Genomic DNA, 16,221 nt, shown 5'->3' with positions numbered 1-16,221 from the left:
GTCACGGTGGACAAATCAGACCATGGTATGAATATCATCGTCAAGGTGGACAAATCAGACCATGGTATGAATATCATTGTCACGGTGGACAAATCAGACCATGGTATGAATATCATTGTCACGGTGGACAAATCAGACCATGGTATGAATATCGATGTCGTAGACTATGCAACCGTGTAATTGCGGTCCATTTCCTGGTTGCCATGTACATATGAACTGAGAAACTTTATTTCAGGTGAAATACATTTATTTCTGTTATCTAAATAAACTACATCATTTCTCTGTTGCTAGGCACATGGCTAACATTGGTAAATACACCCTTGTATGTGGAAAAGGGATTACATTTGTCTATGAAAGTGGATCTGGTAAATTTGTTGGAAGCGACAGAAACAGCCTACTCCCAATCATATCAAAAAGCTGTAAGAATGTTATTGCAGACGTTGAGATATACATCTTGAACTAGCAATGTAAATATTATCAAAACATTCTAAACACACAAATCGAAACTTAAAAAGGGAACAAAAATTGACAAAACATCTTTCTATGTAATTTGATTCAAAGTAGGACTATTCAACTGACAATTTCATAATGACAAAGGCAATTCTTTATTTAGGAATCTATTTGAGTTAGAGAACAATACACAAGCATTTGAAATAAAACACTGTGGAGTGTAAATGTGGTTAATGCTTATTGTTCTCACGATGCTTTAACAAGTTTGTCATGTGAACTAACATAAATTTGTCTTTTGAGGGTGCACAGCCAAAGCACTTAAGCAGTTCTTTTTGTTCAAAATCGTTATTGTTTACAGTTGTTTGCCCAGATTATGAGAACAATTGTTCTGTGGTATACAGCAAACATGTCTGAAAATAACACAATACATTTCATAAAAAAAAATTTAATCAGAGTTGTCCATTACATCACTTTCAGCAATATTGTTTAATAATTTGCATATGGAAACAAATGAAATATTCACAGATGTTTTGCAGCCAGGCAAACAAGATTTCTTGGCCGTTCCTAATCACACATCTCTCACCAAAACAGTATCTCAGTGTGATATTTCTCGTTACTTTGGACTTAGCCAACAAGTACCGGCTGATGTTAAAAAATTAGAAGTGGAATTATTTGTAGGGAGTTGTAATTGTGACACACAACAAGACCTCAGCATTTGTTTTAAGAAATGTAAATTGCCTATAAAGAATGCTAAAAACAAGTATTTTTTGTTGGGCATCCTCCATGCATCATTCATATTATTTTTTAGCGGTGTGTGAAAAACAGAGACTAAGGTGGCTAGTCTGGATCATCACCAGTATGTGCAACAAACCATTTCCTTTTTTGGCCAACCAGTATTACTCTGATGTGTTCTACACTGGAGTTGATGTATTTGAATTCACTACAGGTCTAATTGCAGTTACTAACAGCCCACATCCCATTCACTGTAAATGGCCATTGATTTCAATGACACACATATTATCAATATTGCTAAATAACATAGATTTCTATGGAATACATGAACATTACATTTTAATACCCAAAAAGGTCCCATAAAAAGCAAACCCTAAGTTATATTGCACACAACATATGTCATGATGACATCAGGACAAGACTGTTACTTTTTGTCACAGCCATGAGTAGGCACTTCCATTTTGTTGTCATCAATTAATGACAAAGTGGTGATGTCAAAATACTCCTTATCCAATAATATTCAAGCATTTAAAATAGTTGATTTCATTTCCATGGCATTGACCAATGAGAGAGCACCATTGAAACTTACTATGATTCTCATTACCTTAAATACAATTTTGCCACCTAAGTAAGTCATAACAGTCTCAGGCAGTCGACTCTATTTTCAATATGGTGGATTTCTACAGGTAAAACACATAAGACTACAGAAGCAAAAGCAAAATTTTAGATTTTACAGGAATTTCATACCAGAAATGCCAAAAAGTTGAAAACATGCATAAGTTCAGCTATTTCATGGACAAATAGAAATTTTTGAGGTGAAAGCTATTGTATTAGTGTTAAAAGTATTAATTAGATCACTATCTCAAGCTCTTCAGTGATAAGTAGATTTTTACCCAGAATGCATTGGAATATGGAATTTGCCCCTTTAATATCACAAGACAAAGGCTATTTAAAGTAGCAAGAACTTACATCCAACACCTTTGTAACAAATCCTAAAATATCCTTCAGTTTTTCTTGTCAAACAATCATTACATGCAGAATCAGTTGGACACATGGTTCACTGGTGACTTCATTATTCATAACTTGTATGCATGTTAAATCCATGTCAGTTCAAATGTGTGTAATGCAAACTGCAATGCTGCACCATGGTTACAATAAGTTCCCGTTTGAAACAATGATAGGAAAATACATGCATCTGTACGATTGGTAATATTGCAACCAGATGCTCTTTGTAGTTACATATACATAGCAGTGGACAACTTCTTTCATTTTTCTTGTCACTATATTACCATGTTCCTTGTACACACTTCTGAAATACACCTGTCTCAAATACGTGACTGTGTTGTCGACAAAATAAAGCTGGTATGTTTTTCAAAATGCTGTTTGTCTGATGCTTAGTTGGTAAAAGTCACAAGTCTACAATAATTCATTCTTTCTGATGAATCTCATGACTTTTTTGAGAGTGATTTTCATGTTATTTCACAAATGATGTATAAATAGCACCAGATCTTATTTGTCAAAGTTACCGCAATAGCACATTAGCTTTACAAAAAACCACACTTGCCAACTTTTGAAGGCTGGATATGAATTTGAAACAAATTAAGATTTAGGAATTACGGTATTGTTTTAGCATCAATCAAATGTTGTAGCATTTGAATATAAAATCTTTCACAAAAATTCAGATTGTTAAAGTTAATATCTCACTGCACTGATTTCAAATGATGTGAAATGCATTTGTTGTTTGGTTACAAAATCTGAAATCAGGATCTGCTCAGACTGCAGTGTCCTTTGATTTGCGATGGAAGTGACACTTTTTCACTTTTATCTTCATTTATATAACTTCCTGGAAATTCACAAGTGTCTTTTTAAATGAATGTCACACAAAACAATGGTTGAGGGTTTTATGTTTCTTTAGAAATCTCTCTTCAAGGTAATAAATTATAAAAAGTTACGTCATTTACCTGAAAATTGGTGGAGGTGCCTGGCAAAACTTAAATGTTTTGATGTATCTCACATTATTGCACCATGGAAAATTTTCATTTCTTACACATGGAATGATTTCTCCATCAATTGGTCCTGTATTTGTGATAACTTATGATCATTTTGATCAATTTCCTATTTCTATTTTGCATTTCCTATTTCATGGCAACACTAAATGTGTGAATCGTACAGTGTACCTATATTGCTATTTGTCTCGACGATCAAACAAATTATCTCAATCATGTTTTCAGTCACCAAAACATCATAATATTCCTATTTCACTCTGATATACGGTATATTCAGTTTTCAAATACAGCTATATCTAGACTGGTCATATTATTTGGCATATATCTGTATATTAAATACAATCTCATTTGTAATATACCAGAGAATGTCCTGCCTTCATGTATTACAACAAAGAATGCGATGGAAGTGACACTATTTTGTTTGCCTTAAAACACTAATTTTGTTCTCATGTTTAAGCTAAATGACGGGACAAATCCATGTAGAAAATCAGTGTTGATGCACTTTGAATGATTTAAAATAATGTATCTTACTAAGTACATCCTTGCTGCACATAACCAGATATAAAGTTTACCAACCAATGTCTAAAAGGACGGCCAATCACAGTGTTTCTACTTTTGTGATAGCAAATCACTGCGCTTCTACTATACTTATTGAAGCCAATCGCTGTGCTTCTGCAAATAAATTGCAGCCAATCAACACACCTCTACTATTATGACTCTGGCCAATCACTATCTTTCTCTTATTAACACTGGGCTTTGTTGTGGGGAAACAAAAGCCCTAATGTAATTATGTCATGTACTCTTGCACTAACAGAAATACTGTAAACTGTACAACAAGAGATTTGTACAAAAAATTGATTTGCATAAATAGAATTTGGAAAGAAAGAATTGTTGGTTTAGTGGGAAACTATCAGCCGAAGACATGTAGAAAACATCTCTTGATATAATTATTTCATTTGTTGTTTGTATTCTGAATAACAAATCTTGATTATGCAAATTCCATGGTGTTGAGACTTACATCTTGAAGTGATTATACACTGAAGGGAAAAATGATACTCATTAAATAAAGATATGTATAAATATGTACATGAAAAAAAATGCTGAGAAACTTCTTGATAAAATGGAATGATAATTATAAATGTAAAGTTCCCTGAAAAATCTTCCAATCAGATATACTGATAACTAATCAAACAAATTTGAAAAAAAAAACCTGTATATGAACTTAAAATAATTAATGACAATAATAATATTGAAAGGAAGATAAAAGTTAGGTACTTGAACTCATAAAATGGTGAGTAACAGAAGAATAATACAAATAGTAAGAAATGGATCACTTTTACCATAATTGGATTTGGCATTTTAAAATCTTACACACTCTGTGTTTAAACTTATACAATAGAGTGGAAGTTCCAAACTCTGTTAAATTAAGATGTCTGTAAATAGAGATATTTTACATTTGAAGAGTTCTGCCAGGTTGGGGATTGATCTGTTCTGCAACTACTATCCTATAGATCATATTGTACTCTTTACAAACTGCCACATTAAGCAACAAGTATAACAATCATTCTGTTCAAGCATTTCACAATAGCGACTTGGAAGACATTGCCTCTACACGGCCGGACAATACGCATAAGGGCACTCCAATTAGTTGTAATAATTTTTCCAAAAGTTAGCTATCGCACAAATCATTCATATCTGCTATTATCAACACATGTACATCTTTATAAACACTTGTCAACACTTTAGACTTAGTACTCATTTTCAAAGCAGTATCTCTTGATTTTCTGATCAATTTTTTCTTTTGGCAGCAGCGGCAACCTTGGATTTCAATCCTCCACTTTTCACGGCTGATGTTGAAAAACTTTTCCTCTTTTCCTCCTGTATTTGTCTTGTTATTCTTTGGGCTTCATCCATCCTGTAAGAAAACAGACTTGTCTTGCATTTTACACTTCTTTAAGATAATTTCTCACAAAAGTTTCTAATGACCAAAGAAATCACAACTGTGTGTTGCATAATGAAATCATATGCTTCATACAATAAAGATATGCTGGTCACAGTTCAATGTACATTGACCAGTGTTATTGAGATGATAGAAGTATGCTTGGTTAGGTTACCCTATTCACCCCTAATATCCTGTAAACAGGTCCATCATCAACATTAATAACAATGGATCAGGGACAAACCATTGCGCTGAAAGGGTTAAGACAAGACTTACTTTTGCCGAGTGATTCTTTGCTGTTCCTTTTTCCATTCTGATTTGAAGTCTCGGCAGAATGGTGACCACAAACTGAAGAACTGAGCCGGAGTAACTTCTTTACCTTCGGATTTGGGTTTCACGCAGTAGAAATTGACAACGAATTGAAATCTGAGGAGTTCAATGCAAGACAGAGATGTGATATAATACTGATGGTTAATTATACTATATTAACTAGAGCAAGTACTTTTCCCGAAAATTATGATTCTTGTCAAATATTCACATTTATTGAGCTCATTTGCATATTTTTGGAGCTATGACAGTAAGATCTTAGAAATTCCATCCTTTCTCATAGTACAAGTATATGCCATATTTCATGCTGATAACTGTCACCATTTTTGAGAAAACTGAGTGTATAGACATACATACATATACACACACACACACACACACAAGACATACACAAATACATACATACAAACAGATGATAGACTGGACAGCTACAACCCCTACAGTGTCTTTTGTCATGTTTATACAAGGCAGTGGGAATCAAAATATACATAAATTGATAAATTTCTGCTAAGTTTTCTCTGGAAATAATGTACCTCCATCTCAAGATTAGATTAGTTTCTGATTCATCTGTTGATACTAAACTTATTCTTGAGATACAACAGAAGTAAGCACTGGCAACTGTTGATGAAGGTATGTATGAATTCCAAGTGTCATTGACAAATAGTAAGAATTGATGCTGTGAAAAGACCCTAGAGTCAAGAATCATTTCTTTTATTGAAGGGCAGTATGGCAGAATGCCATTTATATCGTCTGCATTGTGAGTTGTAAAAACGGGTGTGTGGTGGGTCTTGAAAGTGGATGTGGTGATAAGGAGACTATCTAAAGACTGCCAACTAGCCTACATGAATGACAACTCACTACAAGAGCTGGATCCATACAGCATGACTATTAAGAAAGAAGATGTCTTCATGTTTACAGGATTGACTGACTCTAACATGTCACATGATCATTTACAATCGTCACATGATTAAAATGACAGACTTAATACTAGACATTACACATAATGGATTGCGTCTTGACTAGAAATCTTACTTTTGTTGACAGCATTCAAGTGTTAATTCCTCTGTATGGAGTTCATCTCTGGCAGCAATGATGAAGTTTTCCATGTTATCTTTGAATGGCTGCTGCTCATCCTCCTCACAGTTTTGTACAACTTTGTCAACTTTCAACTTGCAACCTGCAAATTTCACAAACAATATTCTACTTGTATCAAAAAAGCAGAATAATGATTACAGCGAAAGCCAGTTAAAATGAACAATGAAATTGATCTAAATGTTATCTCACTTGTGTTATTGGTTTGTGCAGTTGTTTCAAATTTACTACAGGACCAGTACTTGCAGTTAAGTTGCGGCAAACAACATACAGATGATAGTGTTGTTTCAATGTCGGCTTCCATTGTAAATGTTTAGATACAGCAATTAAACAAGTCAGCTGATAGAAACTGCTTATTGTGTGTGTGTAATGTGTGTGGTTTTCTGGAAGAAAAAGAAACTATTTTAAATCATTTAGTAAATGGTTCAGAGTATTCAACCATTGGTAAAATGATTAGGTCTCTTTTTCATCTTTGATATTTTTGGGCAAAAAACTACTGAAGAATTACCAAGGCAAAGACAAGAGTACAGCTGCTATATAATGTGACATGGGGCGGTGTAGCAATGTTATACAATTGCCTGTATCTAAAGTGTACCATACAGTATATTCACTACTGTGGCAAATTGAGGAACAAGTTCTCAAAGTAATTACACATTGTCAAGTGTGATAACATTCAGATCCATTTCATAATTCATTCTCTGCTGGTTTTAACTGTAACAACTTCTATTATATGATTAATTACATACAAATGTATTCACTTGACATAAAAATTTCTTCTATTCTTTGAAAGTTGCAATACAAAATCTCTTATTATCTATTGTCTTTACGTAGGAATAAGCACCATGCATGACAAATCTAAATTGATGCCAATTTGAAGTACCTTCCAATTCTCTTTTAATCTTCTTCACTTCTTTGTGAATGTCTTCAAATTTAATCAGAGAAGCTTGGTCTACAGACGACGGCTGTGGAACCGGAAACTTGGCTTTCTCTGTACCTGCATCCTCATCAAACGTGGTGATGTAGATTTTGACAAGATACTGAAGGAGATTTGTGGAGTTGTCCTGGGATAAAATTGGAGAAATTAATTGACAAAGTCAGTGAAGCTCAAGAATGGCATGGTTCATATGAAAAGATGATTGCAATGCAGATGAATTAGTTGTGGTATTGCTCTATGTCCATTGAGTAAAGTGATACTGTGCGATATGTTCACTGTCTTCAGCTATGTACTACCACTAACTTGAGATCCTTTATATGTTATACACACATAGGGTTTGTTGACTGTACTTGAATAAGTAATAAAAGTCTTTGAAAAAGTCCTCGATGAAGTTCCATAATCTTAAATGCGAATCCCTCTTTTGAAAGACAATCATGAATAAGCCACTAAAGCCATGAACAAATTTCAAAATGGTCATTTATATTTTACATCTGAAGCACTCTGAATCTGAAGATAATGGTACTCATTCTATTATCCTGGGTATTAACTCCCTTTCCAACCAACAGACCTGTCATAACTCTCTCTTGAGTTACAAATCAATAGTTGTACATGTACGCATACACAGAATTCCTAGATTAATTCAATGAGAATGGTTTTATACTCTTCTCAATATTAGCCTTACTAAGACACATGTAATGTGAACAAGTTTCTTGAATCAAAAAGAATGTCCTTGTTGCAGTAGTCGTGCTGTCGTAGAGGGCGCACTACTGACACCTATTATAACTATGTCAAAGTCAGTATTGAGATGTGCAGTATTGGAAAGCTCAGTCTGTATCAAAGAGAAGTAGATGATTTTATTGGAGATGATGAAATTATTTGACACTGTCTTTACGACAGCAAAGCTAAGCAAGAGGATAAACCAGGCTAATCAGTGTTATGAACAGACACTCTGATATCACAATGACAGATATTTTTGAAAACTGGTCAGTGTGGCTGTGTGGAGTTGATGAAAAAGACACCACTTACAGAGCTCTTCACATCTTTTAATTTGGCCAGAATATCCAGTGCAAAGCCATCTGCTTGTCCTCTGGTTCTACTTCCTGTAACAATAAGTATTGTTGATTACAGATATTTGAATTCTAGTATCATCAAATCTTACAAACAGATTTATAAATTACACAAATGACTCAATACATAATTTATGAGGGTTTTAGTCTGGTTAATGATTGATGTTGGTTCCTCACAGTTTGTTCAATCTGAAACAAATGCATATGGTTTTGTTACTGGGGAATATTTGCTAATGGTAGTGGATGTGAAAAAATTGTATCTACTGACAGATTTGTATCAATATTACATTGATTTTTCAAAATAACTTAAAGTCTACATATAAGTTAATCTTTTGAAAAATTTAAACTCCCTCGCTTGAGGCAAGTCTGAGAGAAAAGCTGTGGAAGGCAATCAGCTGGAAAGATTGAGAGATGACAATGACAAAAACCAGTATTTTACCTCCATTCATGAAGTTACCAAGACTTAGAATTAAACAAAGAATTTGCTGAACGCTATTACTTGATTGCAGTTCCTGTGTGGAGAAAAGAAAAGTGTTGATGGCTTCACATAGATTGTTAGTGTACTATCGCAAGGGATGGGCTATCTCATTGAATACTATGGTGTCTATGTTAAGGTCAATGGACTGTGCCTCGGGAACAGATATTCACTCAATTTTTACAATTCTTTTCTCATTTACTGCTTTTGAAGCTCTTGGAGTATAGAAGATTTTCCTAGTACCACACATTGCATGGAGACCCATGATTTTTATGAATATTTTATTAAAAGAATGGTTGGAAGTTTCATCAAGAAAAGTTTGTTTGAGTATAAGTTTCAGTCTTTCACTTTCAATGCTTGATGATAGCATGTGGATTTTGTAGATCTTAGTTTATGCTGCACACAGTCTTCCAGAGTTTGTACCTCTGCATGAAAACCTTGCAACAAACACTGCATATGGTCTGTCAACAACTGGTTCCAAAGTGTAACACAGAAAACAGGCTGTACACATACATTCATTTTTTTCTTGTGAGTATTACATGTAAAAGATGACATTCGTAAAGTAAGATAAACCCGAAAAGTAAAATGTCCAAAAGGGCAAAATACTCTGATTTTTGATTTTTCAGGACAAATTAGAGAGGTGTGTTTACATATAAACACACAAACAAACATTCTGCCATAGTACTAACTTGCAGATATTTGTATGAATATAATGTAATTCACTCTCATGGCAACAAGTTCTGTAGCATTCAGGTAGGGCTGAAATGAGTTTATCTTTGTATAAACATGTCATTATATCTCTGATTATTTCTTCATTGATTTATATGAAACTTGCTGAAAAGTGACTTTACCTGGCAAATCTGACCAATTGTTGACAACTTTTCACGCAGCAAGCCGATATTCTCTTTGAATGATGACTGGAATAGAATACAATGAACTCTCTCCGCAAAACACGGAATTTCTGACAAATGCAGTAAAAATCTGTGGATGAAACACAATACAGTAATTATAAATGTCAGAATGTACAGATATGATACTCTTGCAGTCAGTGTGGTACCCTGTCTTGGATTTTGTGATATCGTCATCATTGCAACTGACTGGGCAATGGAGAGTGACAAAGTAAACCTATTATTGATGGAACAAAACTTACTGTTCAGGTTTGTCCAAGGGAGTGTCTTCATCTTTTGTTATCTGAGAATTGATCTTTTTGATTTCATCGGACTGTGGTCTCTGAAAATGCCAGAATGTAAGAACATGTTAAAAGAATTCCAGACCTGGAGTGGAACAAAGTCTATCTCAGGAATATGATACACGTGTGATTGTCTTTCTTACAAATATAGCACATCCAAACCCATCAGCTTACAAATGTTGTTGACATGATGTGTACAGTACCCTCATCCTCTACACAAGACTTTTCCTGTACAGTATTTTTCAAGACTGATGTTTCAAAGACAATGTTTCACATTTCCAATACTCTCCATTCCATTGAAACATGAAATCATTGTTGTCAGGTACAGTAGTCACATATGTACAACAGTGCATCCTCCAACTTGTGCAATTTCTAAACTCTTTGTGTCAATTTAGGAATTTGTAAAACTTTATTTACGTCAGTTCTATACTGTACCAGTATATGTCATATGAAAATTTTCTTGTATCAAAAAGGTATGGTTCTACTCTTAAATAAAAATGACGCGATGCAAACATCCAAGAGATCATGTAATAATGGGATAGACAACCAATGCATACAAATGCATATGGGAATGTACATATTTCAATGCATGTTAATTGTGAAGTGGTTTTGTTTGTACCATTGTGCATTCAAGCTCCAGGTTTAATCCTTGGAGTGTATGCATCCTCAATATGGTACTTCAAGACTTTCTAGTGAAATAGTGTCCACGCAAAGACACAAACAAAGCACCTGGAAGACTGGTATCCATCTTCCAAATACCCCCTTACCATAGCAACAAATATTAACAGTCTCTCTAGCCATAGTGCAATCTGTTGACCTACTCACAATGTCATAAATCGACTGCAGAATCTCAATGTCAATGTCAGAGGTGTCAACATCCATGACAGCCTTCTTGATGTCATCCATATCAAGACGAAGACTTGATATTAAGATACCAATATTCTGAGAGCGTTTGTTGTCCAGAACTTTGGCAACCTACAAAAACAACATGCAGTAATGGGTTTAAGATATGGATGAAGTATAATTATACATTCAAATTCTGAACATCTCAAAGCATTCTCAATTTATTCAGAGTAAACAAATTCTTGTTTTTGGTTCAGTGAGATCTTGGTGTAATCAATTTTTTTATGAACAGAATCTTCAGAGAACCAGGATAAGAGAGATTTTCAAACAGATTAATTTTATTTGCATCAGATAAACTGAATTAAACTTTAAATGACCAAAAAGAAAAAAATCATTACTTTCCGATCTGTAAATTGTAACATTGACAGTCAGAGGTAGGGATTTTCCTTGGATGATGTATCCAATGAAACTGCATTGAAATTTTTACTTGTATTTACCTTTTTCCTTTCTTTTAATTTTTTCATGTTGTCTGCCAGAGGTTTCTTTTTCACAGCTGCTTTCTTGGAAAATAATTCCTCAAGTTCCTGAGTATTCAAGTCAACATCTTGCAACTCATCCCAAACTGCAGGATCTCTTTGAACACTGGAATCGACATCAAAAACAAAGAAAACAATTCAAATATGTCTGGTGTGAAGCTCAGAGAAAACTTTCAAAATTACTTCTGACATCACTAGCAATGTGAGAATTATACAAATTAATATGCAAGCCTGATCCTTTTGTGGAAATCCTCTGAAGGCAATTACTTCTAACAATCTTCTTTTTTTAAAAAGCTACATGCATTTGAGCTATTCCATAGGAAATACATGCATTAAAAATTTGATAAAAAGATAATTGTTGGTCAAAAACCATCAGAATTGTGAAATTTTCATTCAAAGTCATTTTAAACCTGGAAGAGTGATAGTTCAATTTCAAACAAGTGGTTTTTCCATCATCAACAGTGAAGGTCAACAGAATATGTAATCAGATGATGTGGCATTTTAGCAATTAGACCATTTGACCAATATGGCATGAAGGACAAGTATGATAAAGGCTCTCCGTAATTCTTAAACACTAGTTTTGTGTCGATGTCTTTGCACTGGTTAGACTCCAACAATTATTATTCCTATATTGATGTGGTAGCATTGAAACGCAAACACTTGTTCCTGAGTGGCAATCCAATTGTGCCACAGCAAACATTGTCATAGTAGTACAATATGTGAGTAACAGCATTGGCAGATACACAATTATTTGCAAAGTTCTCACCGCTGTCTGGCACAGATCTTCTCCATTTCATGAATTTGGATAATCTTCCAATACAGCGATTTCATCACAACTTTTGGTTCAATGTACGGCCTTTTTGGTCCTTGAATCACTTGAGAAGATAATAGTCCTACAGGTGGAGCTCCTGGCGGTGGGGGAATTCCTCCAAGGGAGGGTGGCGGTGGTGGTATACCTCCTAGCAGGGGAGGTGCTGGGGGAGGTGGTGGTGGTATCCCTCCTGGAGGGGGTGGTGGTGGAGGTGGTGGGGGTATTCCAACTGGTAGGGGAGGTGGTGGAGGTATTCCCTCTGTTGGAGATGATAACGGAGGGACTGGTTGTATTCCAGTGGCAGGATCTGTTTCTGATGCATTTAATGATGACAAAACAGGAACATTGGACACTGTAGCATCTCCCGTGGTTGGTAACTCTATTTGAGGTTTAGGTCCAGTTCGTGGAAGTTCTTCAACAACTTCTTCATCAGGTTGTGATATTGGTTTGACTTTGATCTTGACTTCAATCTTATCAGTCTGTGCTGCACTGTCAACAAACACTTTCCTTTCTTTTGCTTCAAGTTCATCAGCAATTTTCTTATACTTAGCAAGATCTCTCTTACATTCTGTAAGTCCATCTTCCAACTCAACAGTCCTCATGGCATACTCCCCTCTCAATTGAAACAAACTCAATTCATATTGTTCCTGTGTCCAGATAAACATGTCAACATTTTAATTTTTAATGTTTTGAGAAGTAACTTGATGTGTGATATATGCAATATTGAAAAATTACAAAATGATAGATGTGTATAAAAATGCTCATGTTTTCACCAATACTGTCAAACCTCGAAGTTGTTCAACTTTCGGATGCATTGATATTGTTCATTGTAATATATATATATATATATATATATATATATATATATATATATAATATATATATATATATATGTATTCCATGGTTTTAAACTAGTTTTAATCTCACCTGGAGTTTATCAATCTCAAGTTTCTGTTGTTTCTTCAAACCCATAACAATTTGCTGGTGTTCTGTAAACACAAAATGAAACAAAATTAGGAAATGTTTGTTTCAAAAGCTGTGGTGATTACACAATGTACACTGAGAATGTTGACAGTGGAATACACTAAACATGCGCCATATTTCACTTAAATTGCAAACTCACATGACCCCAGTACTATAGCTAATGAAATTTTGACGTTGTTTGTTTCATAAATGACATATATTAGAATTTATATTCATGATATTTTACAGCATATACTCCTAATTTTGACTTAAGGTGAAATGTAACAAATATGATGATGTTCATATTTTGACATTTTAATTTTTTGATGCAAGACGATACATTAACTAAGCGACGGTACATGCAAAGTCAGAAAATGCAAATTAACATGCAGCTGACGTTGATGTGTGACATATGATGCAATATTCAAATTTACAAAACACCTTATCCATGATCTCTGTAAAGTTTCATCAAATTTAAAGTTATGTAGGATGATTACTTTGGGCACTGATATATGCAAACATCTATTTATTGGGTAACAGTTTTGGATCTGTTACCCACTTGGGTAACAGTTTGGACAACTATTACCTGGATACATTTGACAGTGTCATCTATGCAAGAACATGCAAATGAAGATTGCAGTGTAATCTGCAACTGAGACAAGTGGAAAGGGGTGGAATTTCACAATTTTTCATTTGCAATATGGACAAGGTATGTCGTAAAGCACATTCACTGGTCATATTAGGGCAAGAGCATACATTTGCTTCCCTGAGGGGTTGTGTTCCCTCCCCAACAAAACAAACAAACAAAACAAGACCAAAACCATATCTTGTTGTTAACCTCACAAAATGAAATACAACCAAATTAGGGAAAAACATTTAGCCAAAGGAAATGGATTGTTTTTGGGGCAACTCATAGTCATATCACAGCCCCTCAGGGAAACAAACAAGTAATGGTGTATGCTGGTACCTGGATATGGCAAATACATTTTTTGTATAATTTGATGTACATCTACATGAACTACAATATTCCTAACAGAAGCCACAGCTTTCATTAGCAAGTTTTTGTGCATCTTTCTAGCAATTCATTCACTTTTTTATGGTGCACATTTACAGCAATAAAATCAAATTGTTTGGAAAATTCAAAGTTTAAAAATTTCATTTGATAGGAAATCTTAGAGTCACATTTAACTTTAACCCTTTTCCTGCCAAGCTCACATTTCACCATCAGGTCAAGTTCATTAAAACTAATGAAGCACAATATGTCCAATGTGGCACATTTTAACAAAAGATTGAACATTTGAAGGCCCTTGAAATCACAGATACTGTAAACATCATTTTTATGGACTACCGGTAAAGCTTTTGGAACAGACCAAGCCAAATGGATGGAAATATGTATAGTTTTGACTCAATACCACTTTTCACTGAGTTGGCTGATGGGGAAGTGATACATGTACTGTCTGGCAGGGAAAGGGTTAAATAAATGACGCTTCCATTAGGAACTTTGCTGGCTTGAAGATTTATTCTTCAATATGAATATACATCCATTGTTTCTATGAGATGACCAAATCACAAATACATGCATTTTGTTTCTCTTTGTACACTGGAAGACAGCATCTTACCTTTCCTTAATACTGAGATTTGACAATTTGGGAAGAAGTTAGGAGTTATGCCAGAAGATGGGAAAGAAAGAAAAAGAGACACACAAGATGAACAGGGAAGGAAAGTTGTTAACCATTTGGAATCCTCTCACACGTATTACCCTATAAACTGGTTGAATTTGCCAATAGAGTGCTAGGGTTTTACCAGACTGTGGTGGAGAAAGATAAGCCTGCAGTAAAACTAACCCTGGGTAAGGAGGATATTGAGATTGTCTGGTTGATAGTTACCATTTTGAATGGGTAGGTTGGTGTTGATTGGAAGGAATGCAGGATCATACATACACATTATTTTTCATTGCTTGATGAATAGGAGTTCAGGGATGGGTAGTTTCCTTGTAACCCTCAGAAAACCAAGTTGAAATTTGTATTATATTTTGAGTGTTCATCATCAATAAATGCATCACTGATTTGTGTTTGCTGTGGTCGGATTCCCTTTGCAGTGGAACAGCATATAATATGAAAACAGGACTTTTAGTCTGCCTTGATGCACTACATCTCATGAGAGATGAAACTATAGTTACATATATGCAAAGATAGCAATCATATGTATGGTAATAGAGGATCACGGTGGAAACTTTCTCTTTATTATACATGCCTCAGTATTCAGTGCCACTTTTGTTCTGAGTGTCTACAGTTAAGAAATATTGTATTTGTCTGCCTATTAAATGACAGTACAAAATATTTGCAGATAGAGGTTGTAGAAACTAGAGATGTTATGAATAGTAACTATCTTGACAATTCTTAATAAAAGCATCATGGGAGAGATTTTGAATGCCTAATATCTCAGTGTTTCTCCTTCATCAAAATTCATAGGTAATGCATATGCCTGTATTTACCTTCAAATTTCACGACAATTAAACTACTGTTTGAATTTGAATTTAATTCACAAAAACATTCAATGGGAATGAATAGCACCTAGGGGCATTTCACTACACTGAAGAAGAGAATATTATGATGTAAACTGGAGTTCAAATAAATCGGAATACCTTTTGATTGGCAGCTGAAATGAGCTCTACAACTTGGGGTTACATGACCCGTTTTCATATGAGTTTTGATGAGATGTGGGCTTTTAGTGTAGTGTACAATACTTCTTTTGATTGAACTCAAAGTAGAGATGCAATTTACTGTAAATACATGTAATTCACTGACATTACAATCAACGTTTTGCAAATGTAAACTTCAAGTAAGGCAGCTACTGA

At 34.6% G+C, this 16,221-nt stretch overlaps 1 protein-coding gene across 1 annotated transcript in view; it reads right to left on the bottom strand.

Annotated features, from left to right (window-relative positions):
- Window positions 1-234: 234 nt before the first annotated feature.
- The window catches only part of LOC139148883 (protein cappuccino-like), a 30,482-nt gene continuing 14,495 nt past the window's right edge, over window positions 235-16,221 (bottom strand). The window contains exons 5-16 of the mRNA XM_070720311.1: window positions 13,329-13,390; window positions 12,357-13,048; window positions 11,552-11,696; window positions 11,037-11,186; window positions 10,173-10,252; window positions 9,874-10,003; window positions 8,987-9,059; window positions 8,507-8,580; window positions 7,427-7,607; window positions 6,487-6,631; window positions 5,404-5,553; window positions 235-5,103 (exon numbers count right to left, since the gene is read on the bottom strand). Of these exons, the coding sequence (XP_070576412.1) occupies window positions 4,977-5,103; window positions 5,404-5,553; window positions 6,487-6,631; window positions 7,427-7,607; window positions 8,507-8,580; window positions 8,987-9,059; window positions 9,874-10,003; window positions 10,173-10,252; window positions 11,037-11,186; window positions 11,552-11,696; window positions 12,357-13,048; window positions 13,329-13,390 (2,009 nt within the window). The 3' untranslated portion in view covers window positions 235-4,976. The remainder of the gene's footprint in view (window positions 5,104-5,403; window positions 5,554-6,486; window positions 6,632-7,426; window positions 7,608-8,506; window positions 8,581-8,986; window positions 9,060-9,873; window positions 10,004-10,172; window positions 10,253-11,036; window positions 11,187-11,551; window positions 11,697-12,356; window positions 13,049-13,328; window positions 13,391-16,221) is intronic.

This window comes from Ptychodera flava, chromosome 14 (assembly GCF_041260155.1).
Source record: "Ptychodera flava strain L36383 chromosome 14, AS_Pfla_20210202, whole genome shotgun sequence".
Classification (NCBI taxonomy): Eukaryota; Metazoa; Hemichordata; class Enteropneusta; family Ptychoderidae; genus Ptychodera; species Ptychodera flava.
This window is presented reverse-complemented; position numbering and strand designations above follow the sequence as displayed.